The sequence below is a fragment of the Numida meleagris genome, chromosome 4, assembly GCF_002078875.1.
Source record: "Numida meleagris isolate 19003 breed g44 Domestic line chromosome 4, NumMel1.0, whole genome shotgun sequence".
Taxonomy (NCBI): Eukaryota; Metazoa; Chordata; class Aves; order Galliformes; family Numididae; genus Numida; species Numida meleagris.
The window spans coordinates 81494419-81521244 of record NC_034412.1 but is presented as its reverse complement, the minus strand read 5'-3'; the positions used below and the strand labels follow the sequence as shown (position 1 = coordinate 81521244).

At 37.9% G+C, this 26826-nt stretch overlaps 1 protein-coding gene across 5 annotated transcripts in view; it reads left to right on the top strand.

Annotated features, from left to right (window-relative positions):
- SLIT2 (slit guidance ligand 2) overlaps window positions 1-11834 on the top strand; it is a 257178-nt gene extending 245344 nt beyond the window's left edge. For 2 of the 5 annotated variants that reach the window (XM_021396010.1, XM_021396009.1), the window contains 4 exons: window positions 777-931; window positions 4063-4351; window positions 8697-8908; window positions 9973-11834. In XM_021396010.1, coding sequence (XP_021251685.1) covers window positions 777-931; window positions 4063-4351; window positions 8697-8908; window positions 9973-10214 — 898 coding nt within the window. In that variant the 3' untranslated portion in view covers window positions 10215-11834. Of the gene's footprint in view, window positions 1-776; window positions 932-4062; window positions 4352-8696; window positions 8909-9254; window positions 9925-9972 lie in introns of those variants that run through there. The other 3 variants (XM_021396012.1, XM_021396013.1, XM_021396011.1) reach the window with 3 other exon arrangements.

Here is a 26826-nt window from a genome sequence, read left to right as displayed (position 1 = left end):
GTTTCTTGTGCTTAGTAACATTAATGTGTAGGCTTGTGCTTGCACAGCATAAACACCATGCTTGAAACAAGCCTTCTCTGCTCGACGTGCTTCAGGCATTTTCCTGCTAGTGCGTTTCTATTCTGTGAGTAAGCAGAAGGAAATGGTGAAGAAAACAAAAAAAAGTTACAGTATTTATAACACAAGCCAGAGGCTGAACACAGAAATAACCAGGCCTGATAAACAAAACAAATTATTTTATTGCTAGCATCAGTAGAGCTGCCTCGATTAGTGATGTGATCTTGTCTGGCAGGACTAAGATTAGATGCAGTTCCATATTCCACGAAACTAAGTTTATATATCATTGGAGTCAACTCATTCCTTCCTACTTGCAGAGTATGTAAACTCACTACTGTGCAACATGTAGGATAGGATACACAAACACATAGAGACAAATAAGATCTTTGCACAAAGCCAAAGCGTTTGTGTGTTTGGTTTCCTGCCTAGTAAATGTAGTTCAACTGTTTAGAATATCAACTGTTACACAGTTCATGATTTGATAAGAATGAGTAAAAATGGGCTGTTGGTAATTTCAAAACATATTACTAATAGAGTGTTACAGAAGGGTTATTAAATTGTATTAGCTCTTATGCGTGCATGCAAGTAAATCTAGTTTTCTGGAAATCGCACTCTTGGAGAAGTTTTGTTCTGAAGCTTTGTTAACTGTCAAAGAGAAAGAAGATTGAAATCATTCTAACCAGAGCATCAACTGTTTTAAATTAATGTTTACTTTGCAGCGTGGAAACTATTAATGATGGCAATTTCCACATTGTGGAGCTGCTAGCTATGGATCAGATTCTGTCTTTGTCTATTGATGGAGGAAGCCCCAAGATAATTACCAATTTGTCCAAGCAGTCCACTTTGAATTTCGACTCTCCACTGTATGTCGGAGGTAAGAAGATCTTACTGCTTCTACAAATAGTATCGGGTAATTTTGTCTCGTAATATACGTTAATAAAAATATGGTAAGAGGCCCACTCAGGAAGATAACACCTGAAAAAGAAACATGAGCTGAGCTGTTATCTCAATAGCTTCAGTTTTAACGAATAGCATTGGAAGAGTGGCTAGCATCCTAAAAATAAATAATGCCCTTCTACCTAGAATTTAGTTGAAAAATAAAGCGTATCTTCATAAACCGCATCTGTTGCCAGTCAATTTCTCCTATAAAACCAGGCAACAAATGCCTCAGTTGCAAATAATGAGGGATAAGATGAATTTTGTCTCTAAAAATTCCCACTCTTTCCTGCAAACAATTTTTTTGGTCAAATCTTTCTGTATTTGGTTATTGTCTCCTCCCATCTAAGATGAAAAGAAGTACAAGATAAAATTCAGCATTAGTCATCCTTTTCCCTGTTACTGTGTGAGGAAGAATATTATCAAATATATGAACTGACTTTAAAATTCCTTTGTCACAGATCTTCAAAGGAGGATTGCTTTATGGAAGCATGTTTATTTTTTCATGTGTATCATTTCTGAAGTGTTATTTATGTAGTGTACAGTGTCACATTTTTTGAAAGTAGGGAAAGTCCTAATTCACATAAGACACTATGTGCTTACTTACTGGTATTGTCAGCATCCATTTATTGTTTAATGACTGCTAAGAATATTGAGATGAGTGCAGAAAGATTGGTGTGGGCATCTGCTAATGAAATGATTCTGTATTTCCAAGTACAGACATTCATTTTGTGCAGTGCTAACACTCACTTATGATTTATGACATACAGTTCTCTTCCTTGCTTCTTCACCTTACAGATGTGTCTCCATGAGAAGACACATATTAATCTGTGTAATCATCATGAATTATGGGAAGAAACAATTTTCAGAAATGACTTTTTCCTCCAGTGGTCTGATTCCTAAGAGCAGGAGTCTCTTTCATCATACAGCATATGCTTTAGAGATATCCTGTGTTGACTCTATTTCCATTCTTCACATTCAGGCTCCAAGCAGAAAATCCTTCCAGCTGTCATAGAAAATGTTAATCCAAAACAGAATGAAAGCCACTATTAGGAGCACATTATTATTATATTATTATTATAGAGCAAAAAACAGTGGGCATATACTCATCTGTTAAACTTTTATGTTCTCTGTCTATATTTGTGTATTTATTATCTTTAAAATTTTTGAGACAGTTAAATTTCACTCTTTTTTCATTATTTTACTAATCTTTTTTAGATTCATTCATTTTTTTTTCATACTCTATCTGGAATTTTTGAAGAATTTGATCACACATATCCTTCACTTAAGAACTCAAATTCTCACTAGACTTTTATGCAGTATTCTTATCTTTGCCAAAATCTTAGTTTGACACCTATATCATCATGTAACTTACACTTACTCTTATCACCTTTCTGTTAGAATGGCATTTCTGGTAAGCATCACCTCAGCTGGCAGGATGAATGAAATTCAGACTTGACAGCAAGCCCTTTTATGGTTTTACCTCTCTCTCTTTTTTTTTTTTTTGACAAAGTTATTCCCGGGTGACAATTATTTTGGTTGGTTGGGAAGGCATAATTTAATTTAATTTTCACAGAAAGAAGTTAATTTATGCAACTTTTTAAACATTTTTCCAAATGTATGGCTTTTTTGAGGTCAGACTACACACATTAGATATTTTCAGTCTTTCGGTAATGATTCTCAATATATCATATTGAAAGCCCATGGTTTTTGGTAAGAAGTCCAAAGGGACAAACTTCCTTCTCAAAAACTCTTTAATGGAGTCACAAACTGCAGTGGTACTTCACATTTTTCTTGCAGAAATTAGAGTATATTTCACCAGTTGTGTGTGGCACCTTGTTTCAGAGAAGTCCCTATTTCTGACATAGATACAGCATCACCATTTGCAGATGCTCCGCTCTAACAGCGCTTTAATGAGATGGTCATTTTAACAGTGTTATTGTATTACTGTTATCTAACAGAGCTCTTACCATCTACCACCTTCAGCAGTAAATTTTGTAATTTACCTGGAGCAGGTTCTGTGACAAAAAACTTAAAGGAGGAAGAAAGAGGGAACAATGCCAAAGCTACAACCTTTCAGAAAATTCAGCTGAAGTATGTTGGTATAATTTCTGTGGCAGATCTTTCGCAACTAATAAAGAATTGTCTAAAAATTCTCAGACAAATATTTTTAAAGAAAATGAGCAGCATTTGCACACATTTTGGCCTTCTAACACTTTTGAAAATGTGGCAAATAGTTTTGAGGAAGTGGAAATTAATGATTGTTTGCAGCTTGAGTCTTTTAATATAATAGTCCCTTGCCTATCTTACTTAGCTGATGAGATCAGAGAAGATTATGCTCTTAAGCAGTATAGATAAAAAATAATACATGTATATTATCACTGAAAAGTAGCCCAATGGAATTACAATAACCTCTAAATGAAAGGCAAGTCTACTTCATTCAGTTGTATGGTTCCACATTATTCTTAACTGTTCATTTTGAGTAGCTACATAAAAGCATTAGACCAACAGATTACATGGTTAAGGAGCAACAATGCAGAACATTAGCTCTTTCTGTAGTTGTTGCATTACTAAGTACTGGAGATAATACTGCTAATTTTGCCCACGAATACACCTGTGCAGCTAATGAACTCATTTGCTTTTAGATAAACAAATTATTTTTTAATTCTCAACACACTGTATTCCAACTCCAAATCGATTACCTAGTGTTTCTAAATTCTTCAGGATTCTTTTATTTTTTAAAGATTCAGACACAATGTACCATCCTGCATTGGGTCAAACAGTGACGTATCTGACTTTTCACCAGTTGTGAGCTTCCTGTGTGGACACCTATATCCATCACTTTAGCTGGAGCTAAAGACATGTTGTTTCTGAATTGGTTTGCATGCATGCTTGACAACCAGGACAGTTTCCAAATACTAGCTCATTACTCATTGTTGTAGGCTAAATATCTAATAATAATTACAAAGGGAGAAGCGGACTTTTAAAAATGTTTTAAAAAGCAGGGAATATGGTATAGAAAATTGTACCAAAAATTACATTGATTATTTGCTGTTATTAATTTCCTAGGCATGCCTGTGAAAAATAACATTGCAGCTCTACGCCAGTCTCCAGGACAGAATGGCACAAGCTTCCACGGCTGCATCCGTAATCTGTATATCAACAGCGAACTCCAGGACTTCAGAAATGTGCCGCTGCAAGTGGGAATTCTGCCAGGTTGCGAGCCTTGTCACAAGAAAGTTTGTGTGCATGGAACATGCCATGCTACCAGCCAGTCAGGCTTTTCCTGTGAATGTGAAGGAGGATGGACCGGACCCCTCTGTGATCAACAAACTAATGACCCGTGTCTCGGAAATAAGTATGTCCTTCCTCAAGATAGAGCAGTAGTGTAATATGCATATAATTTTCCACTTTTTTTTTTTTTCATAAAATTTTATAGTTCAGCAAGAAACAAAATATGCTGGATGTCTAAAAGTGAAAAGAGCATCCAAGTTAAGTTAAACTTAATAAAAAAAAATGTAGGGGAGCAGATAAACAGATCACACAGAAGTTCTGCCTAAAGCCTCCATGTGGGATTTGGTTGGAGTCTGTGCTCTTAATATGCTTCTGACTAGTTCTGTAGAGAATTACACGGATGCAAGTGCAGCTATTGGTATGAGATTTGATACAAAGGTCACTTAGAGGAACTTGCTAAATGGAAAAAGGCTACTTCTTATTTTTATTAGAAAGTACAATTCTTATTATTATTGTGTTTATTTAATTCCTGTTATTTAATGTTTTTTCAAAAACTTGATCCAATCTGATAGCTTGATATTTCCACAGTACCCCTACATTTTGGCTAAAAAGGAGATTTCTACCTTTATGGTAAACTTCTGTTTAAGTACATGTGCGTTAATAATTTTTGTAGACTTAACTAGAACATTTTCAGTTGGATGTTTTATGTATGTTTATATAGGAGGTCTTGTGTATATATATGTTTATCTATATCAAGATAGATATAGATACATATAGACACTCAAGAAACACTTAGATATAGCGTTGAGAGACATGGTTCAGTGAGGTTATTGGTGATAGGTGGATGGTTGGACTGGATGATCTTGTAGGTCTTTTCCAACCTAGCTATTTCTATGATTCTATGATTCTGTATATATACGTATATGAAGTATTTATGCGTGTGTTCATCTTATAAATAGAGACATGTTCAATTACTTGGTTCATTATCTCCCAGCACAAAAAGATCAGAAACGTCAGAAGTTCAGAGTCCTTCGGGATGTATTAGTCATGTGCAGTAAGATGCCACTCTGTCTACCCTTACCACTAACGTTACTGCAGCTTCTTTCTAAAGGGCCTGCCTGGATTTTTTTCAGTGCTCTGATCTACATAATTTTTTACTTTTGAGGACCAGTGCCCTAGGTTATCTTGGAGACTCTAATAAGATGATTTTTGACTCCCATATAAAGTGATGTTTAAGTGATCTTTGGACATAGTGTGCACTGAGAGTCTCATCCTTTTAATGCTTTATACACTAGTGAGGGTGTTTTGTTTATGTTGGTTATGGATTGTGTCAGTGCTATCAATATTTGAACTCTTCCCAGAGCCTTAGCAGTGAAATTTCGAGGGATAGTATTGCAGCACTAAATTGTTTATGAGTCTTTTTTCTTATGCTGTCCTCTTTCACAGTATCTTGAGAGAAAGAAAGAAAGTCACAGCAGGTTAAAAAATATAAATGCAGAGTCTGAGTCTCTGACATCTATTTTATACTTCAGTAGCCAAAAACAATATGGAACTGTACCATCAAGTTCTATAATAAGAGAACTCTTAAGAATTTCTTTATTTGAAATATTTGATTCTATATGGATTTTAGCAACTGTACACATACCCAGTCTGAATCTTTCTTGTAGTGAATTACGAAACTTGGCAAGTATCAGATACATACAATTTGGAATTTCTTTCAAGGATGAAATTAAGTGAGAACAATAGTAGTATTTTGCTAGCTCTTGCAAATATTGTTTTCGATTCAGTTGTATACAGTGCTGTGAGCTTTTAAGAGAGAAAGCCAAACCAAAAAATATTTATCTGGAATGATGGAGGTTTTCATTGTTCTTTTGTTGCTGGGGAATTTGATTTTCTATTTCCTGATGCATCTCTAAATCCTGTATAATGAATAGATGTCTTTTTTCCTCCTAGTACAAAATAATGTTCCACTTCATCTGTAAACAGAATTGCCACTGTGATCTCTGTTTTGAAAATGTAGAGAATCTCCTAGAGATCTTGCATAACATGAAAAAGCTTAAAGCTTTGATTTATTTTATGTAAATCTAGGTGTTTGAGTTAGGAACATACTGACCAAAGATTGCTCTCAAGTCAGTAAAGGAAGAAACATTTCTTGGGAGTAAATTAGACCTCATGTGGTTTAATAAACATTTGGACAAGCTTGTTTCTCTTCATGAGTGTGTAGAGAGCTTATGGCAATTATAAATCTAACGAATGCGTGACATAGGTACTAAAATTAGATAAAGCTGAAACTGTGCCTGAGAGTTTGCACTTAGCTTGATGTTCCTTTCAGTACAGTCTGAAGATGAAATTTAGGGATTCAAAGAACAGGTGGAAGCAAAAGTGAGAGAATTGGCATTAGCTAAGATTTAATCATCTTTAAGTCAAGGAAAACTCTACCAAAAATCCTGACACAGATTGCTTTGATATCTAAAACAGCCTGTATAGAATATGACATGATGTCGGTGTCGCCTGAGTAGCTTCAAATATCAGATGTCCAGAATGTGGTTGTTCCGTGAGTGGTGAACAGATATAATGCTAAGCACAAGGAAGAGTAAATGAAAACTAGCTGCTTTGTGACACTGTCTAAACTTCCAACTTTCAGTTGCTTAATCTAACAGTCGTGGAATATCAGACCACAGGAATAATTTTAAATTCTTTAGGGAACATAATTCCTTCAGAAGTGCAGACTCTTGCATGATGGGAAAATTGGAGGTGCTTAAGCTAGTAGTTAAGTTTTACATTTGCAGTGTTTAATCTCAAACTGGATATGCGAATGGAGGCTGTGTGTTGTGCCTTGCATTTGAATATCCTCTGATGGCAATGTCTTGCCATTCTCTTTGTCCTTGTAGTTACACCATGCTAAAACACTTGCACAGAACTAAGCATACAGATAGATAATTGTAACGTAGCCGTCACTGATGAGTGGAACTTGGTGATGTTTATAAACTGAAACAGGTTTTTAATAGTTGATTCAGGTTTGTCAAACTTAAAATGCGTTGTGCGTTCTTTGCAGTTTTACCAAATTTCTTACTATACTGAGGAGTACTGTACAAAGCAAAATGTTACTAGAAATACAGACTGTGTTGTACAAAATTTTTAAATGAGATGTTCTTAACAGTGCTCTTTTTTTTACTATGAAATGACATCTTTTTCTTCCAAATTTAAACAAAGTATTTTGTTTTAGATCAAATGCAATTTCTTTTTCATCTGAAGCTTCTCATTTATTTACGTATTTATTTAGGTAGTTGCCACAAACAGCTAAGGAGGCTGAAGGCTCAGAGATCTTACAGTACAGAGAAGAGTAACGTTAGTGTGAAAGTGACCTTGAGTGTCAGGGTTGCATTCCTCCCTACAGAGGAATCTTTGCCGTCTCCCTAGGAAACAATGTGTAGATAGAAAACTTGTTTACCAAGACAGTAGTAAAAGGAAATAACACTATTTCTAGGAAGAAAGTTATTGACCCTGTGCCACCAAATCAGAAAAGGGAAGTGATTTTATTGCAAGTCACTGGTAGTCATTGGTGACGTTTTCATCAGCACATGAATTCCCCTAATCTTCCGTTTACACATAGGAACAGGTAATTAAATATCCTCCTTTTGGGAGACACCACCTCCCTCTCAGAAAAGTAAGACAAGCTATGCATTCTGTATATCAGAACTTAGCAGATACAGCTCAGCTCACAGCCTTTTTGTCTAATGACAAGATTTGAGCCTGCCACAAACATTTACAACAGACCAGCTGAGAGAGTAGCTGATTTAAAACACTCAGGTAAGACTTGCTAATATGCAACCTGATTTTGATTGAATTTCTGCATGAGTACTAGCTGAGTACTGCTGGCTCATACATTATGTGGCCACGGTACTGGCAGTTTTCAACACGAACTAATGCATTTGAAGTAGCAGGGGGACACATTCAGCTTTGAAAATTCAATTGCTTCTATCAGAACAGTTTTAGGTAGGAAGTATCTGACCTGTCTTTGTGCTGGGAGCCCATACTTCATAAGTGACAATCTGATTGTCACTTATGATACAAGAACCAAAATTTCAGGTGAGTATCCTTTTTCTCTTCTTAATTCTAATAGATTATACTTGGACTCAATCTTTCTGTGCTCTTGAAAGCCTGCTAAAGATTTAGATAGACAGAAAGTGTTGACTTGAGTAACTGTGGCCTATAAAAGTATTCCATAACACATCTACAGTGGTTGCTTTCTGGTGAGACAGAGTTCTGTAGTGCAACTTGTTTAGTGTAAAACTGCATACCAATTATAAAACCTTATAAACCACTTCACTGCATCTCACTGAAAAAGTCTATTAGAAACAAAAGCAATTTCTTCTGAGTACGGTCCAAAGTACTTGTAGTTAATGTTGCTTAGCCTGAACTTTGATGAATAATTTATTTTTATTCTCTTGGGCTTGTTTCCCCTGTAGATGTGTGCATGGTACCTGCTTGCCGATCAATGCGTTTTCATACAGTTGTAAATGCCTGCAGGGACATGGGGGAGTCCTCTGTGATGAAGAGGAAATGCTGTTTAACCCCTGCCAATCCATCAGGTGTAAACATGGCAAATGCAGGCTTTCAGGACTTGGGAAACCATATTGCGAATGCAGCAGCGGATACACGGGGGACAGCTGTGATAAAGGTAAAAAAATAAAATTCAAAAATCACGTTATTGTTTTGGTCTTAGAAAAGAGGTTTGTTTTATTAAAGCATGAACAGCCAACAACATTACCAACTTTTTTTTTCTCCACAATATACACGTTTGTTGCTTTTTTTTTGACCATAAGAATTTATCTCAGTGAGAGAAGAATCAAACTTTTGCCATGAATTTATTTACATTTTGAAGATTTTTTCATCAAATGTTTTGCTGTGAAAACATTTTTTTTTTGCCTTTATTCAGAAACACATTTTTACTCTATTTAACTACTACCTTTTACCTGCTATATCTTTCTGTATTTATTGTTTCTCTGCCTTCTGCAACTGAGAAGCCAAATCCAATGATTCTGCTCCTAGTTTTATCACAAACTCTACTTTTGACCTCTCAGCTTCAACTGATTTATCACAGCGAATTATGCAGGTGAGATGGATGAAAACAGGATGACTTTTTCCCCTACCTTTTTCCTTTGTCTATCGAAGTTCTCCCTCTCCCTCTCTTTCCCTTACCCCAGATGGCATTTATTTTGTATTGTACATAGATGTGAATAGAATATGGTTGTAGAACTTTTAACAGATGTCTCATTTTTTGCTGGTTTTATACCTCAGTAATTTATGAAGTTAGTGGAATGTAACTTGTATTAAATAACAGATTGAATAATATTAAACTCCAGGTCTAATAAATTAAATTGCATGCTCTCTGAAACATTTTCCTATGGTAAACAGAACCAGCTGCTAGCAATGTAAGAACAGAAGATGTGTATTTTTATAAAAAAGGAAAAGATTTAAGCTTCCAATTTTCTTGTCATTGTAATAGCTTTGTATTTATGGTTTACATATACATAATATAAACTTTACTGAAAATAAGAGGTATAGGAAATAAAACTCAGCATTAATCAAATTATGTTTAATAGAACAACTAGTTTCCATTATGTGCCTGAGCCGAAGTAAAATGCCATTTTTTGAAATAGAGCATCTTCTTCAGCAATGTCAACCATTCTTTGACCTGTATCTCAGAAGTGTATCTCTTATTTTAAATGTTGTTTTCTGCAGAAATCTCTTGTCGAGGGGAACGAATCCGAGATTACTACCAAAAGCAGCAAGGGTATGCTGCGTGCCAGACGACCAAGAAGGTATCGAGACTAGAATGTAAAGGGGGATGTTCAACCGGGCAGTGCTGTGGACCACTAAGGAGCAAGAGACGGAAATACTCTTTTGAATGCACTGATGGGTCGTCATTTGTGGACGAGATTGAAAAAGTGGTGAAGTGTGGCTGTACAAATTGTCCCTCCTAAGTGTTCCTGTCACACTTGTGTTTTGAAAATGTTGTATACTTATTGACCGTGTCGGACTAATTAATGCTTCATAGTGGAAATATTTGAAATATATTGTAAAATACAGAACAGACTTATTTTTATTATGAGAATAAAGACTTTTTCTTCATTTGAAAAAAGATTCAAGTGCTTGAACTGAGACTTCTCATAACCAAGAGGAGCTTTGAAGAAAAAAAAAAAGACCTGGTAACATTGCAACAGTGATGGGAAACTTAACTACTTTTAACACGGATTCTTCTTTATAACATGCTGAAGATACACTGACACTATACATATGCGACTTTCAACTTAACAGCTCAGAGGTGAAATGTTGACCAGAACATGAGTCTTGTTTTTTCATTTTCATATCAGTATATTTTATTGTCTTGACAGACCATCCCAATCACTTACCTATGGATGAGGATGCATTATGAGTGAAAAGAATCAGATCATACAGAGATAATAATTGTACAAAGTACATTTTATCTTTCAGAATTATTAAGCATCTTGAGAAGATGAGGTCCCGTTTAGTGGATGGAAAATGGGAGATATGAGAATATACTATAATCCTGAAATCTCCTGATGATGTACACTTTTATGTCAGCATGTTAACAAAAGAAGCATACAAGAAGTGTCTATCTGCCCTTTTCCAGTATTAATTTTTTGTAATATAAATGTTTGGGGGATGATGAAAATAGATTATTGATGGATAAATTAGTAATAATATGGATTTCTGTTTCTATGAGTTCTAAAAACAACTCTATACAGTATTCGGTTTCATTGAGAAATATTTATTGTATCGAAGTACATTGTACTTAACCCTTCTAGGTCATCCCTTTTACTGTTTTTCGATGCTTTAATATATATTAATTTATATTTGTCCCAGTATTTTTGTATTTTTTTTAAAGAAAAAGACTTAAAAATCAGGATTTTTTGCAATAGAACTAACGTAGCATGTCGTCTTGGGGTAAATGTTTTCGGTCTGTTCCTCCCCTTCCCTTTCCCCTTTTCTCTTCCTTAGAATCTGACCACGTGGTGTCACTGAATCTGAAAGTGATGACAATCTGCAGTTTTCACGTACAGCAGATATTCAGGACACCTTCCATGAACCTGTAATGTGTGACAGAAAATGTCTTTTACGCTAGGTGGCAATTGTAGAGAAATTAATTTTCCCTATATACAGTACTTACAGAAAATGAGATGGCATGTAGAAAATGACATTAGAAGGTAGATCTTTATAAATTAATATTCCCATGGAACCTTTACCTTTTTTATAAAGAAAAAAAGAAAAAAAGGCTGTGCTATCAAGAACTGTGACTTTCCCCAAATAATAAAGCTACTTTACTGCCCTAATGTTCCCCACGTTAACATGTTGCTGCTAAATTATAATGTAGAATTGGTAATCATTAATAGTGGGTTGTCTTCTTCTTTCAGTAAAACCCAGGGTACCCTGTAAAAATGCAGATGTTTTTCAATTTTATTTTATTATTTTTTTTACAAAAAAAAGTTAGATGTACATGTGTAATGCAGTGTGCTTTGTCTTATTTGGACTGATATCAGTAATGCTACTGATGTTTGTAAATTAAACAGATATTTACTTCACTAACAGCTTTTATTTGTATTCTTCTAAGAAGTTCAAATTGTCTAACAGCCTTTAATTAAACACTTGTAGTTGCAAACAGTATTTGGTATAAAAAAAGAAAAAGAATTAAACCCAACTCTAGTTCTAGTGTATTCATTGCTGCAAATCTGAAGGATTTATATTTGGAATATTGGAATTATTGCACCTACAGGCAGGGACATCTGAGAATGTCAGTTCCTTATGAACACAGTAGAACTCATAGCAAAATTAACTGAAGACTTGTAAATAAATACAGTGCGCTGGGTGCAACGGCAAATTAAGTCCATACTGGTATTTTAATCATTATAAAATTTGCAACTTGACTGTGTTCAAGTAACTTGATTCTTTAAAAAGCTTTATTTCCACTCATTTTGAACTAAGAATTTTAAATTTCAGCAATTAGATGGATTGGATAGGATACTTTGAAAGGTTTCACTTCTGTAATACAATCTTTGCATACACTGCTGTTTTTATTTTACTCAATCTACCTTAGAAACTGTCTAAATACTGAATGAAACTGCCTTTGACATGAAGCCTTCTTTCTTGTTCCTATGGCTTCTAATTAATCTTCCTTAAATATAAGAAGCTTTCAGGAAGAAATCTTTTTGCAAAATACTACTTATATAGCATTCTTGGAGAAACAGTACTATTTTTGTGTGTACAACCAAAAGGCTTGTACCAAGTATCTAGAGTTTGACTGCCTTCTGTCCTCATACTGACAGAGGAAGAGGAGCAATGTTATTCAAGCTGTGCTAGCAGATACAGTGATCCTGAGTGCATCAAGGCTGGGATTTCTTCTGGATTCTAAGCAGAACCAAAAACAAACAATAAACCCTAAGATGAATCAAACAAAAAATTTTGGCACCTACAAGTACCTCTCTGGAAGATATAAGGTACCTACATCCAGCTGTGGCTTAGAAACTGGAGCATCCCTGTATTTTCACAACAGAAAGTCCTTAAGCATCTACAAGGTGTGCCACTGTTCATGATGTAGCACAACTTTATCATTTCTCAATAGAATGGGTCATCCTGACATATTTATCATCCCTCCAATTGGATTTCCTGTAACATGGCTGTAATAGTAGACTGTCATATACAGATATGCACTGAAGGTGAGCTGGGGATCTGAGGGAATTGTAGCTTTAGGCAAAGCTAACATGGCAGAGAATTTAGTTCAGCGCAGAACACTCCAAACATATGACTAAAGGAGAAGATGATGATGCAGCTTTTAAAACCATGTTCAGGGATTGAGTTTCCCTCCTAAAGTCTGTGGCCTGCTCTGGAATCACTCGTATTACGTTTTTAATGTATTGAAGAAGATGCACAAACAGCATTGTGTCTGAAAGATAAGGTTCAGTACAGTTCCTTACTTTGTAAGTTTCATTTTTCTTGATTTCTTATGAGAAAAAGAATTTGTGTTAACTCAGGTTCCAACGTTTTTCTGCCAGTATTCTTAAAAGCTATTAAAAGCAAAAGCACAAGAATACTCTTTAATTTGTACTGGCTCGTGCATAGCTCCTGCTGTCATCTCAGATGATAAAAATGTGAAAGAGCATGGAAAAGACTATTCCTGCAAAATGAAAGAGTCAAAAAAGTCAATGCTTTTTTGTTAACGATGTTGAAAGTTGTATGGGAACTGCAGAGTCATGGCCTGAACCACTGATGGAGCACCTGGAGGAAAGACCCAGTCAGCCCTGGGAGCACAGGTGAACGCAATTCACCTGCGTGACCGGAGGGGATGGAGTCTGGCTCCACCCCTCTGAGGCCTCATTTAAGGGCTGACTGCCACTGAGGAAGGATCTCTTTCTCTAGATCCCTCCTTGGTGGGAGTCTTTCCTTGTGAACCTGGAATCTTCTGATACAGCTGAGTGATCTACTTCCCTTCTGTTGTAGCTCCTTGCCAGTCCTTCCACCTCTTTTTGTAACGCATTTTCCATTGTGTTGGTCTTTGCGATCGCTACAAAAGTCAAATCCAAATATGAGTTATCATACATGGAGCTAGATTCTGCAGGCTGTATTTAAATTTCTAAGCGTTATGGACATGTGAGTGATGGAAATACTGTTATAAACAAACCAATGGTGAGTTTTTAATGAGCTTTGAGAGCTACATTTCTTTCCTAAGCTCTACTGAAATAAGTTTTTATTGTACTCAGAACAATTTATTGCCATGTAGGAGTACCACAAAGCTTAGTATTACAAGAATCATTATAGAGTGATGGTGCCGTGTGTAGGTGGTACAATCAGCATGATATACGATGCTATGAAAGCATTTGCCTGGAAACACCAGAGTGCAGAGGTTTTGTAGATGACAACAAATCCAGCAATCTTGATCCATCGTGTTAGTTTTGATAAAATGAATGATGATGAAGATATGAGGGAGAGGAGTCTGTTGTTGAGAAGAACAAGCCTAGAAGTTTTGGAAAAGCATCAACAATGTTAGAGGCTGTTTGCTCTGAAGCTTTGGATTTGGGGAGTTTTATCTGTTACTGCTTGAAACATATGTACTTAAAAGAAACCTCTTTACAGTTCCCAAAAGCACGCACTTGTTCTATCTTTAGTTAAACATATTTGAGGGAAAGTTAATCTTTTTGAAGCAATTCAAAGTCATCTTTTGGTTCCCTCTCCCTGGAAGCCTGTGCTATTCTCTCGGTAGCTCATTAGGCATGCAAGCGTCTGTGCTCCAGCTGTATCCTACCTTACAGCGGAGAGCCTGGCACAAAATTTCAGTTCTCATAAAGTGAAATTCCCAGCTGAGCCATTCAGGATCCTTGGCTTTTAGAAGAAACATTTATACATTGAGCTGGTATCTCCAATCTATTTAAGATTCTTGGAGTGGAAATCAGAAAATCACTGGTAGTTGTGACTGCGTAGGGGCTGTCAATAAAGTAAAACTGAAGTGTTTGCCTGCATGCCTTGAGAGCCTGGCTCATCCTGGAGAGCCTACTGTTTTACTGCGCTCTTTATGTATTGTGTTCCTGGGAGAGAGGGAAGTAGTCATGTTCATCCTTTCAGAAATGTCTGAGAGCAGAGGGGTTTTGTGTCCTTTTGCAAATAAATGGTCTAGGCTGGAAATTATAGGCCTCTTTGGCCCTCAGCCAGGTTAAACTGTGTATGTATACCTTAACATCAACCGTCATCTTGGACACCAACAGCTCCTGATGTTTAAAAAAAAAAAAAAAAAAAAGTGAATAAATCTTGTTCTCAGTTTAATAAAACACAGATGGGAAAAGCAAACCAAACAGAGAGTTAACAGCTCTATTCACTGGTCTCCTGGGCTCTGTGAGATTAAATCAGAGTTGGAGGGTATGTTCCTGCTGCTGCTGTTCTGGCCAGTGTCCGTAGGGGTGATGGCCAGCAAATGAGAAGTGCTCTGTCAGTGCTGTATGTCATTTGTCAAGCTGAGGAAAAACAGTCATCTCACCAAACAGCAAGACTTCTGGCTATCCGCAGTCCCGGCAAATACGCTCCAGCTCTGCAGCATGACACCCATGCTGCAGGAATTTTGCTCAGCCATGGGAACAGACTTTCCAACTGCCTCCCAGATCCTCAGCTCAAATTTAAAATGTTGATCTTACTAATGCTTTCTGGTCTTTACAACCCCGTCCTTTTATTTCAGTCCAGTTCAGAGGTAAACAACTTTAGCTCCAACCATCAAGCCTCTGTACCTCCAAAAACTGTGCATTACTATACTACATACAGATTGAGACTTGGTTTTTGTTCCTTTTTTAGTTATTCATGACCACTTGTTGAGGGATCAGAAGATGTGCCTTAAAGAAGAAGGGAGACCGGTTACACATTCAGTTACAAAGATCAGACTTTTTCCATGTCTTTTATAATCTGGAAGATATTACATTAGCTCCTGTGGAACAGTCTGACATAAATTGACATAAACTTACAAGTTCTATGAAATTTTAGACCCAGAGCAGGGAAATTGTTATCTGTTTTTGTCTGTTAGAAGTCCTGTTTGCTTTTTTTTTAATTCCTTTTAGGATAGTTTCCGCATCACAAGAGACAAGTAAAGATAGAATTACTGTGCCTGGGTTGCCTATTCTGTCATTAAAGTTCCTTTAAAAGGTTGAGTAGCCATTTTCCTGCACGTTTTTATTCTTTCTCAATGTTTTTCACATTCTGAGCTTCAATCTGTTGTTTCTGTATGATGGCCCATTTGTCCACTTTGGTTAATTTCCAGGACAGATTTAATCCTTCTAAAGAAAGGGAAAGGATACCTTTTTTTTTTTTCCCCGCAGCTGTGCCTAAAATCTCTCACAGCACATCTTTAGAAGTATGTTTTCTTTCAAAGTCCTCTGAGAATAGGTTAACTTGAGCTGTTTTTACTGCAAACTTGTTTTTTTGCTTCTGATTAGCTTTATTTATTTAATCACATTTCTGTGTTTCTGCTATGGTAACAGCAATGAGAGCAGTACCAGCTGACCTGTGCTGTAGAAGTCGATTGCTGTTTTGAAATGGCAAGCTTGAAGTGTTTGAAGTTTGCCCATTCTTCTCTTTTTCTTTTTTATTGGATCTTCTTCTTTATCTGTTCACCCAATTTTGAGAAGTTTTATGATTATTTTCTAGGATAATGCTAAGGACAAGAATCAGTGTCCACAGTAAATAAAACTGACCACAACAATCACATAGATCTACCAAAAAAATTGTTTTTAAATTCACAAAAAGTCAGAAGTAATTATTCATTAGTTGTTGCCTTCTTTTTTTGCTGTACAAATGGTTAGGTGATTAGCAAACCTGGCTATTCAGCAGCCTCCAGGTACACCCAAACTAATGCAGTAAGGAAGTACTTTGGGGAACAACTGTTTCTGAAATATTTTTTTTTTTTCTAAAGATGAAGGTAGAAATGTAAAAACAGTACCACTGTCATTAGAGAGAACAGGAGAGGAAGCTGAGCTGAAACACTTTAGCTGGAATTGCACTGATAATTCCCTCAGGACGTCTGTGGGTGTCTAGTGTTAGAGAAAGAAATTACCCAAATCTAGCATAAGTTTTGTGGAGAAGAAGGTTGGGATATGTTTCTGTGCCTGAATGCTCCACAGTGGGGCATCTCCTCATGCCCTCTGTGGCAATCCTGCATCTACATTCACTGAGAAAACTGGTGGGGGCAAAACGCCCAAGCTGGTGATGGAAAGAACGTTCCGGTTAATACTTGAGCATTTAAAACACAAGTATTATTAACTGGTATAGATATGTCTTTGTACCAATTGACGTGAATGGTGGCCAACAAAATCTTTAAGTAATAAAACTCTCAGTCTTTATGTGACACAAAGAATGAGGCCTCTTCACTTTCAGCCTGAGAAGCATGCGTAACTTCAGGTTAATGGAAAGTGAAGAGAAGAAGACCTATGCCTAACTGAAAGCCTGCACAGCAATCACACTAAACAGTGAGAAGTAATGAGACAAAAGGAAAAGGGAAAGCAAAAGGAAAGAAGCTGCCTCAGTTATTTTGATGAAGAGAACAAAGAGTAAAGAAACAGGTAAGGTCTGTAGGCCTAGGAAAGACAGGTCATAAGAATGATAAAAAGGAACCAGCCCTGGTTCAATATCAAATTGCTGGGTACTGAACATACAGGGAATTAACTGCTGCAATTGTTCTTGGGAAACAAATACAGCCATATACTCTCAAAATCTTGTAGAAAGGACAATTACAGCCCCAAAAAGTAGCGACCAGCCAGAAGTCATAATGTTTGGGAATAACGTCTTCCAGCAGAAGTAGCCACAATCCATTTGCATTTCACATGGTACTGAATAGGCTTGCAAAATACAAGAAAAAAGGGGTATTAAACTATACAGAAGAAAACACTAGTTTCAAGAAATCTAGGGCCAGATTCACTGTAGGCTCTAGCTGCTTCATGCTGTTTCACTGATGGAAAGCATCTGTGAACCCTACTTGGCTGGCCTGAAGCCACCAAAACTTCTGTCATCTGCTACAAAAATGAGTTAATAGTTTCAGTGCACAAAACCTGGTTTTGGAACAGTGGTCCGAGTCCTCCAGCAGTTGGCGAAAGAAGCCATAGCACGCGTTACTTTGGAAAAAGCTTTGTGCTATTCAGTGTGTGCGGATGCTCTCCCTCGGCTCTGCCCTCGTCCCCATGTCAGCGCTGTCTGGGATTTGTGGGAAAAGAGCTCGCTTCTCATTGCCACTCTCCAGACTCCAGAGCAGCAAAGAGAATTGGCAATTCCTCTTCAGTGACAGCAGTCAGAAAGACAGAAGGTCTTTAACCAAAAATAAAAAATAAATGAGTCCCATTGTAGTAAAACTGCTTCTAGTGAAGTCATTTCTTTAGTACTCCCTTTTGAAGACTCACTTAATTGTGGCTCCATAATAAAGGATTATGGAAAACAGATTCTTCTTGTAAAATCTTTTTCTTAGTGTATGTGTATACATACGCACATACAACAGTAGAAAGCACATACTTTTTTCTTTGTTTCTTTCTTCTTCAGGCTGTGAAGTTGTTTACACTTTTCAGTTCTCCTGAGCAGTTCTGAACAACAGCAGGTATGATTAAGAATTCGAGGTAGCTGCCGGTGAGGATGTTTGACCTAATCTATCTTGACTTCACAATCTACGCATTTTAAATGCAGCATTTCTGCATGGAACGTGCATACACCATATCTATTTTAGTTGCACGCATGCACTGAAATAGCCGTGTGCACATGCAGATCACTTCTTTTCTTGTTTTTAGCCAAATTAGGGGATCAAAGCCATGTAAACCCCTTTGTAATGAAACTTGAAGCCACATATAATGAAACCAGATAGTTTTTCCTTTCTGATCTAAAGTCTTTCCTGTTTTCAGGCATTACTATAAACCTACATCTTGGTCCAGTCTGTAACTTGGTCCAGCTTGGATTAGATTTGCAAACAGTTTGATGAATCTTGGATGATTTATAGCTTGAGGTAGAAAGAAAACAAATGCTAAAATCTAAAGTTTGGCCTGCTTTAGGGTCAAAATCAAGCGTAACCTCCTTCTGACTCCTTTTGGATTTCTGTATCTTTTCAAATCCCAAAAGGAAAGCACCCCACTGGATCTTAAAACCAGCAGTAAAGAGGTACAGCAGAGGTATGTGTAAGAATAAGTTCTACAAATATCCTTTCTTTTTTCTGGGAAATTTCCATTTAGACTTAAATGACGAATTTGTACAGAGCAGATTAGGGAAAATATTTCTTCCTTAGTATCAAGAGCTGAATATTCTCTTCTTTGTTCAAAAGATGCATATCTATTAAAGAGCACTTTATACATGCCATCCACTAACTTCTTCATTCTCTTTTAATTCAGCTTACAAAGAAGATGACAAACATCAGCAGGACCTGTTTAGTTAAAGGAAGCGTAACATTCAGAAAAATCAATACAGATTTGCAAATAGAGTGTGGCTTAAACTTAGCATGAAAATAATGTGATTTATAACAGCTACAAGGGTTTCCATTTCCATCTTCAACATCTACTTTTAAGTGTAGAGAGTCTAGATATATGATATGCCTTCAGAGAATAGGGGGATATCTATGAAGAATATTCTACATCATTTCACAAAGCAGATTCTTTCAAAAATGCTTCTTTACTATTTAAAATAACAACAACAACACAACACAACAGGTCATAGGCTTTTTTCTTGAGAGATCATGCTAGTTCTTGATATTTCTAGGTGCTGCCAGTGCATACACCTGGTGACTCTCTGATATGTGGGCCAGGCCAGCTCAACTTCCAGCATCGGGAAGCAGAAGGAGAATATGCCAATCCTACAAGAAACAGCTGTGCAAAATATGCCTGGAGCAAAACCCAAGGAAGCAGATGCTTTGCAGCATGGGACCAGTATAGGTAACACTCCATCCACTTCAGGGGAAAGCTCAAAAAAGAGGTAAGTGAAAAGTTTGTGTAATCTAGGATTTGGCCAGAAGGAATAGGGAGTACTTTTTGAGACACCTTAATTTCCACATAACTAGTAAATAGGATTATCAACATCCGCAGATCTAAAAGAACATAATATGAAGGGATCTCTGATTCCTTTGATAAAAAGTTTTGCATATACCAACCAGTAAAATTTAGAAGTGTGGGCCTACAAGCCTGAAACCACAACTCTCTCTGTTATCAAACTTGAATTCTTGGGCTAAAAGGATTTGATCTGCATCACATTACAAAACATTCAGTATTTCACTTTCTTATTTAGAGGTATCCTAAACAAGAGATCAGTGCTCCTGTTCCTGTAGGCCATGTTTGCTCTTATTATCAGTAGTGGGTACTCTCAAAGGATAGAGGAGCAGTTGAGGCTCAGTAAACTAGCCATGAAATTATCCACATCCCATGTAAGGTCAATTATACTAAAATCCATTTAGCCACCCTTTAAAATACACATGAATCCTTTAATTCAATCTAGATCAAAATGCTGTTTTCCTGTATCTGAGGGATGAAAATTTATCTAACAGATACAGAAAAAAATCCACATAATTATCCTGGTTGGATGTGAAGTTTCCTTCGAACTTTGATCTATAATGTAGTAACATGTCAGCTAGACCAAAGTAGTTTTATGTGCAGGAAATAAGACAAGCTGAGTCGCTTCATGGTTAATTGATTAAAAGGTTCTAAAGAAGGTGCAAGATCAAAGAGCAACTTAATGGTTTTATGTTACTCTAGAGAACTGTTGGTCCACTTGTCTGACAAAGACTGACCTTGGGCAATGAAGTAACAGGCAATTAAAAAAAAATGCAAAACTAAAACATGGATCATATTTATCTAGTTCAGTATCCTTATTTCCTTTAACAGGTTATAGGTGGCACACCCAAGTGCACTGAGACAAGTAGCATTTTGTTGTCCTTTTATGCTATACAAACTAAATATTGAGTACAGAAATTTGACTGTTACCTATATGTGCTCTGAACATGAAAAAAAAAGGCACAGAAATTCAGAATCACAGCATGCCATACTATTGGTTAAAACTGCATGGAAGCAACCAAACAGATAAACTATAGCTGAAGGGCAGTTCTTTACTAAGTAGAGTCCTTGGTTGGCAGAATCACTGAGTTCCCTCAACAGTCTTCACTGGTACTGGGAACTGATGTTCATAGTTTACAAGATTTCTTCATTCTTAGAAGTGCATTAGGAAACAGGAACTGCTCTCAAGTTTGCAATACTGGGTTGGGGGGGGGGACGGAAAAGGAAAAAATGTGTTAATGCATTGACTCTTACAGAAGAATTTCATAATGCTATTCTCTAAATGACAATTTAAAACACCAATGCTTTCTGGTTAGGCTGTCATCACTAGGCTATTCAAGACTCTCATGAGCACAGTTTAGGTTATGTCTTTAGAATACAAGCATTACACAGAGGCAAAAGAGAAATACTGGGAATATTAGGCAAAGGAAGGAAAGAATTTCACACAGTAACACTTCTGGAGCTGCACCAGGACTTGAATCCAAAAAGTAAAAGAGTTCTGATCTACTGTGGATTTTGTACTCACAATGGATGATATTTTGCTTTATTTGAACAATTCAATCAGTTAAAGCACCAGGACCAAGACTGAAGCCAGACTGAGTGTGACATTCATTTCTACCAATAACTCGGTCTCCTGTGCTTGAGCTTCTGGAAAACAATATTTCAGGTGCTTACAGCGCTCCTACTCCCCTCTCCCATAGAAATGGCTTCACAAGTCAAATGCAGAGTTAAATCAGAGGGGAAAAAACAGACATTTTTTCCTGTTTCGCGTTAGTTCCATTCTTATCAAAACCAAGGTACTGCTACATGTTTTTCCATGTGTTTTCTAATGCTGAAATCATGCTCTCACCCCACACCATCCAAATCTCAGCTCATTACTGTGAAGTCTGCCCCTTTCCCCTCTCAGCTATGCTGCGGTTTCTGCCTTGGCAGAGAGTCCTTCCTCTCCAGTTACGTCTACTCTGGTGTCACTAGATCTTGGCCATCTGACAGAAGGCATTGCAAGATGCCAATCACTAAGATCGAAAATATGAAAGCATCATTGTCTCTCAATGCTATTTTGCTTCAGGGAAAGCCATTCTACTAGAGGCATCTAGCAATGAGCTATTGCTAGATGGTCACAGAAAATGTCACAAGATATAGCAGCTTGCAAAGACTCTGCTCATCTCTTGATTATAAATCAATTAGCACAGCTGACCACTGTGTTGTTGACATTGTAGTATGTTTTACTATTAATGTTCTCTTTTTACATGAACATGACTTTCAGGTCAAGGACGCAGAAGTTCCCCGTCGTTCTATTTACTTAAAACAAACAAACAAACCCTTACTACTGCTCCTGCTGGCCTGCTCCACAAAGACAAACACTCTTCTTTAGCTGACCAGCTGACAGCTCTGCTAAGTGCCTGATAAGCCGCCTTTCCTGGGTCACTGCAGAGTGGGAACTTCTGAGCTGTGTAATGGGATTAGCTTTCCCACACCATTCCCGTAGAGCTCATTGTTGAAAGAGGAATGGTTTTATTCATGGCAACAAGTCAAACACAAACTCTTGGCAATGAAATTAAGAAAAAAATAAACAAGCAAATGGAGTTTTGGCAGAATTGGGGATTTGCCCTCTTGGAAATTTCTTTGTAAGTTGATGGAGAAGTTGACTGATGCAGAATGGACCACAACATTTACAAAAGATATAAAGAATAACTCTTTATAGATTCCTCTTTTGTTTTGATATAAGATCTTTCATGACTACAAAGCCCATTCCTTCACAAAGGTCCTAAAAATACAGTCCCAACCCAGTAGCATATCTTTGAGATGGGAAAAATACTATTAGGCGTTCTGGGGAAGAGCACTGAAATGATTATTTTATAATTCTTTAACTACCAGCACCAGGGAATTGTTGTGATTTAAGGATAAAATAATTTTCAATACACAAATTCCCTTTATTGGAATATAAATGGTGCCTTGAGGGCACATAAAAGCACCGAACTGGGCCTGGCAGAATCAGCTTTATTGTATTCTACCGTGCAGAAACAATTACTTCAGTTCAAATTGTCATATGCCATTTTTCAGGCTGATCAAGTTCAGTCTTACCATTGTAAACTATTTTGTAGTTGAGAGGTAGATCGAAAGATTTGTGGTTAATATTGTCTTTAGCCTTTTCTACTATAGCCTAAAAAGTTCTTCTCTTTTAGTTTTTCTCTAGCCATGAAAGCTTTTGTTCTCATACAAAATTTTATAGTCAGACTTCCAGTCTGAGCACTTTTCACAATTCTTTTCTCATCTCAATTCCATTCTCCAAATTGGTATTCTCCAAGTGGTTTTCCTTCAGTGCTCAACAGTGCTTTGAAGAGACCCATTGGAACTGGCACTTCCTACCTTTTTTTTTTTCCTACATCTTTAGTGAATCCGATGTGTTTGCAGTGTGTTGTTAACAATAAATTGCCACTGAGGATTTGATTATCACTTCTACTATATGGTGCCTCTGTTTTTCATAAGGAATCTACAGTGACCTACACAGTTACAATGCACATGCATGGGCATTTGGAACTTGGGCTTCTTCAGCTTGGTGAATCCTTCAGACTTCAGTTAGTGATATGGTATCTTCACATACCATGTTTTGGTTCTGCATCTACCAAGCACCTTGGGAATTAAGCACGGCATTGTGCAGAGACTCACAGACTAAGCCCAGCTGAGAAATGGGCTGAATTGTGCTGAGGCAGAACTATATAGTACAGATATATTGCTTTAGGGACAAGCACAAATCTTTCTGAAAGGAGTTAGATTATGCGCTGTAGTCCTATCAGCTCAGCAGGAACTAATTTGGGAAACCCTCATCACTACATAAAGTGATTTTAAGTCTGAAATATCTCAGGGTTTTAGAAAAACTACGATTTTCTCTTACTAAAAAACTACTGAGCTTTCAGATGGCAGAGACAATTTCTACTACCTGCAGCCACCACAGCAGGAACTGGAGCATTGTGGACTTAATAAGCCCAGTCAGAACTTGAGGAGAACTAATGAACTCTCATGGCCTTCTTACTGTGGAGCCACGCAGTTTTCTCGCCAGCCTTCTCCCCATCATTTCAGGTTCTGCAGTGCAACATTGAGCAGCAGGCAGTCCATAGGCCTCATTAATACCAAGACCAGCTACACACAGACTCGGCTCAGTGCTTCTGGATCACAGTGGGCTCTGGAAGCAGCACTGCAAGCATGCCTGCTTCATACTTCATTTTTAAGGCTCTCGAGATACAGCTGATTCTCTAATCTCTGCTCCAAGGATTTGCTCTGTTTAGTGGCCCAGAGATTGTTCAGAAAATTTTCTTCGTACCAGTAAAACTGACAGAAGTAATAACATACACACCAAAACTGGAATTCCAGGATATGTTTAGGTCTATCAGATTTAAGAGATCAGTCTCACCAGTAAAATATCTTGAGTTTGTCATAGCAGTGGAATCATCTTTTTTTTTTGTCTTGGGAAGATCCTGTGTCCGAGAGTAGTAAAAAAGCCCAGAATATGCATGGCTGAGATGTGAAATGCTGCAATTAAAAGAACTGTTAAACAACAGAAACAAAGAGTATGTTTAAATGGTCATTCCTTCCTCAGTTTAAGAAAAAAAAAAACACTATTAAATAAGTTCCCAACTACTACTGTGATGTTACTGCCACTATTTCTAAGTCATATCACAAAATCATTTGAGTGAAAAATTGCACTTTAGTGGAAAAAGATGTTGTAAATAGAATCATGGAATCACAGAATCACCAAGGTCGGAAAATACCTCCAAGATTATCCAGTCCAATGGTTCACCTACCACCAATATTCCCCCACTAAACTATGTCTTTTTGTACAACATTTAAATGTTTCTTGAACACCTCCAAGGATGGTGATTCAACCATCTCCCTTGGCAGCCCATTCCAGCTCCTGACCGCTCTTTTGGGGAATAATTTTTTCCTAACATCTAACCTGAATCTCCTCTGGTGCAAACTGAGGCCATTCTGTCTTGTCCTGTCTCTAGTTACACAGGAGAAGAGGCTGACCCCTACCTCACCACAACCTCCTTTCAGGCAGTTGTAGAGAGCTATAAGGTCTCTTTGCCAAGAGTAAACAATCCCAGCTCCCTCAGCTGCTCCCCATAAGACTCATTCCAGACCCCTCACCAGCTTCATTGCCCTTCGCTGGACAAGCTCCAGGGCCTCAATGTCTTTCTTGTAGTGAGGGGCCCAAAACTGAACACAGTTCTCAAGGTGCAACCCTCACCAGTGCTGAGTACAGAACGAAGATCAATTCCCTGCTCCTGCTGGCAATGGTATTTTGTATACAAGCCAGGATGCCATTGGCCTTCTTGGCTACCTGAGCACCCTGCTGGCTCATGTTTAGTTGAGTGCTGACCAACACCTCCAGGTCCATTTATCATAGAATCATAGAATGGCTTGGGTTGGAAGAGACCTCAAGGATCATAAAGCTCCAACCCCCCTGCCTCAGGCAGGGCCACCAACTTCCATGTCTAATACTAGACCAGGCTGCCCAGGGTCCCATCCAACCTGGCCTTGAACACCTCCAGGGATGGGTCATCCACAGCCTCTCTGGGCAGCCTGTTCCAGCACCTCACCACTCTCTCAGCAAAGAACTTCCCCCTGATATTTAAATCTTCCCTCCTTCAGCTTAAAACCATTTCCCCTTGTCCTGTCATTTTCTACCCTTGTAAAGAGTTGACTCCCCTCCTGTTTGTAGGCTCCCTTTCGGTACTGGAAGGCTGCAAAGAGGTCACCCCGCAGCCTTCTCTTTTCCAGGCTGAACAAGCCCAGCTCCCTCAGCATGTCTTCACAGTGGAGGTGCTCCAGCCTTCTGATCATCTTTGTGGCCCTCCTCTGGATCCTCTCTAACAGCTCCCTGTCTTTCTTGTATTGGAGGCCCCAGACCTGGATGCAGTACTCCAGATGGGGCCTCACGAGGGCAGAGCAGAGAGGGACAATCACCTCCCTCTCCCTGTTGGCCACCCCTCTTCTAATGGAGCCCAGAATGCCATTTGCTTTCCAAGCTGCAAGAGCACACTGCTGGCTCATGTTAAGTTTTTCATCCACCAGGAACCCTAGGTCCTTCTCTGCAGGGCTACTCCAAAGGATTACTCCTCCCAGTCTGTATATATGCCTGGGATTCCTCCGGCCCAAGTGCAAAACCTTGCACTTTGCTGTGTTGAACCTCATTAGATTCAGCCAGGCCTTTTGAGTCTGTTGAGGTCCCTCTGAATGGCATCCCTTCCTTCCATTGTGTCAACTGCACCACTCAGCTTGGCGTCATCAGCAAACTTGCTGAGGCTGCATTCGATCCCATCATCGATGTCATTGATAAAGATGTTAAAGAGCACCGGTCCCAAGACAGTCCCCTGGGGGACACTGCTCGTTACCAATGAGCACATCAAATGTAATCATACTGCAGGACAGTCCTCACTGCTCTCGAGAACATATTTTACCAGCACTTTCAGTGGAACATGATGCTCATGATTCCATTTTTAGTGCTGTGTACGGAATTTTTTTGGAAATGAAGAAAAGAAATAGGAAAGGAGGGAAGACAGAAGAAAATAAAGTCTTGGGGTCTTTTGTGTGTAGTGAAATTTCTATACATAGTATGAGCTACATGACAGTTATAAAGCACATGGTGGCCCACTACATGCAGACTGAAGTGCTTTGCATTACTGGTTAGGAAAGCTGTCATAATTTAAATAAATAGTAATTTTACAGAACATTTAGACAAGTTAAAACAAAAAAAGTTTGTGATTTGAGGAATAGAGATGGGAATAGGACTCTGGGAAGTGACACCATATTTTTCATTATCTGAAAAATAACTGTGAGATGACATAAACTTGCCATACTCTTGCTGCAACCTTGAAGGAGCCTGAGAAGAACTGTTTGGTAAGAAACAAAGCTAGGAAGTAGAGAGTTCACAACCTATAGAAGAAAATGTGGGGATGAGCTGTGAGACTCCTTGTCACAATGAAACATAAAAGTCCCTGGGGTTGAACAGCAGACCAGATGTCACAAAAGAGAAATC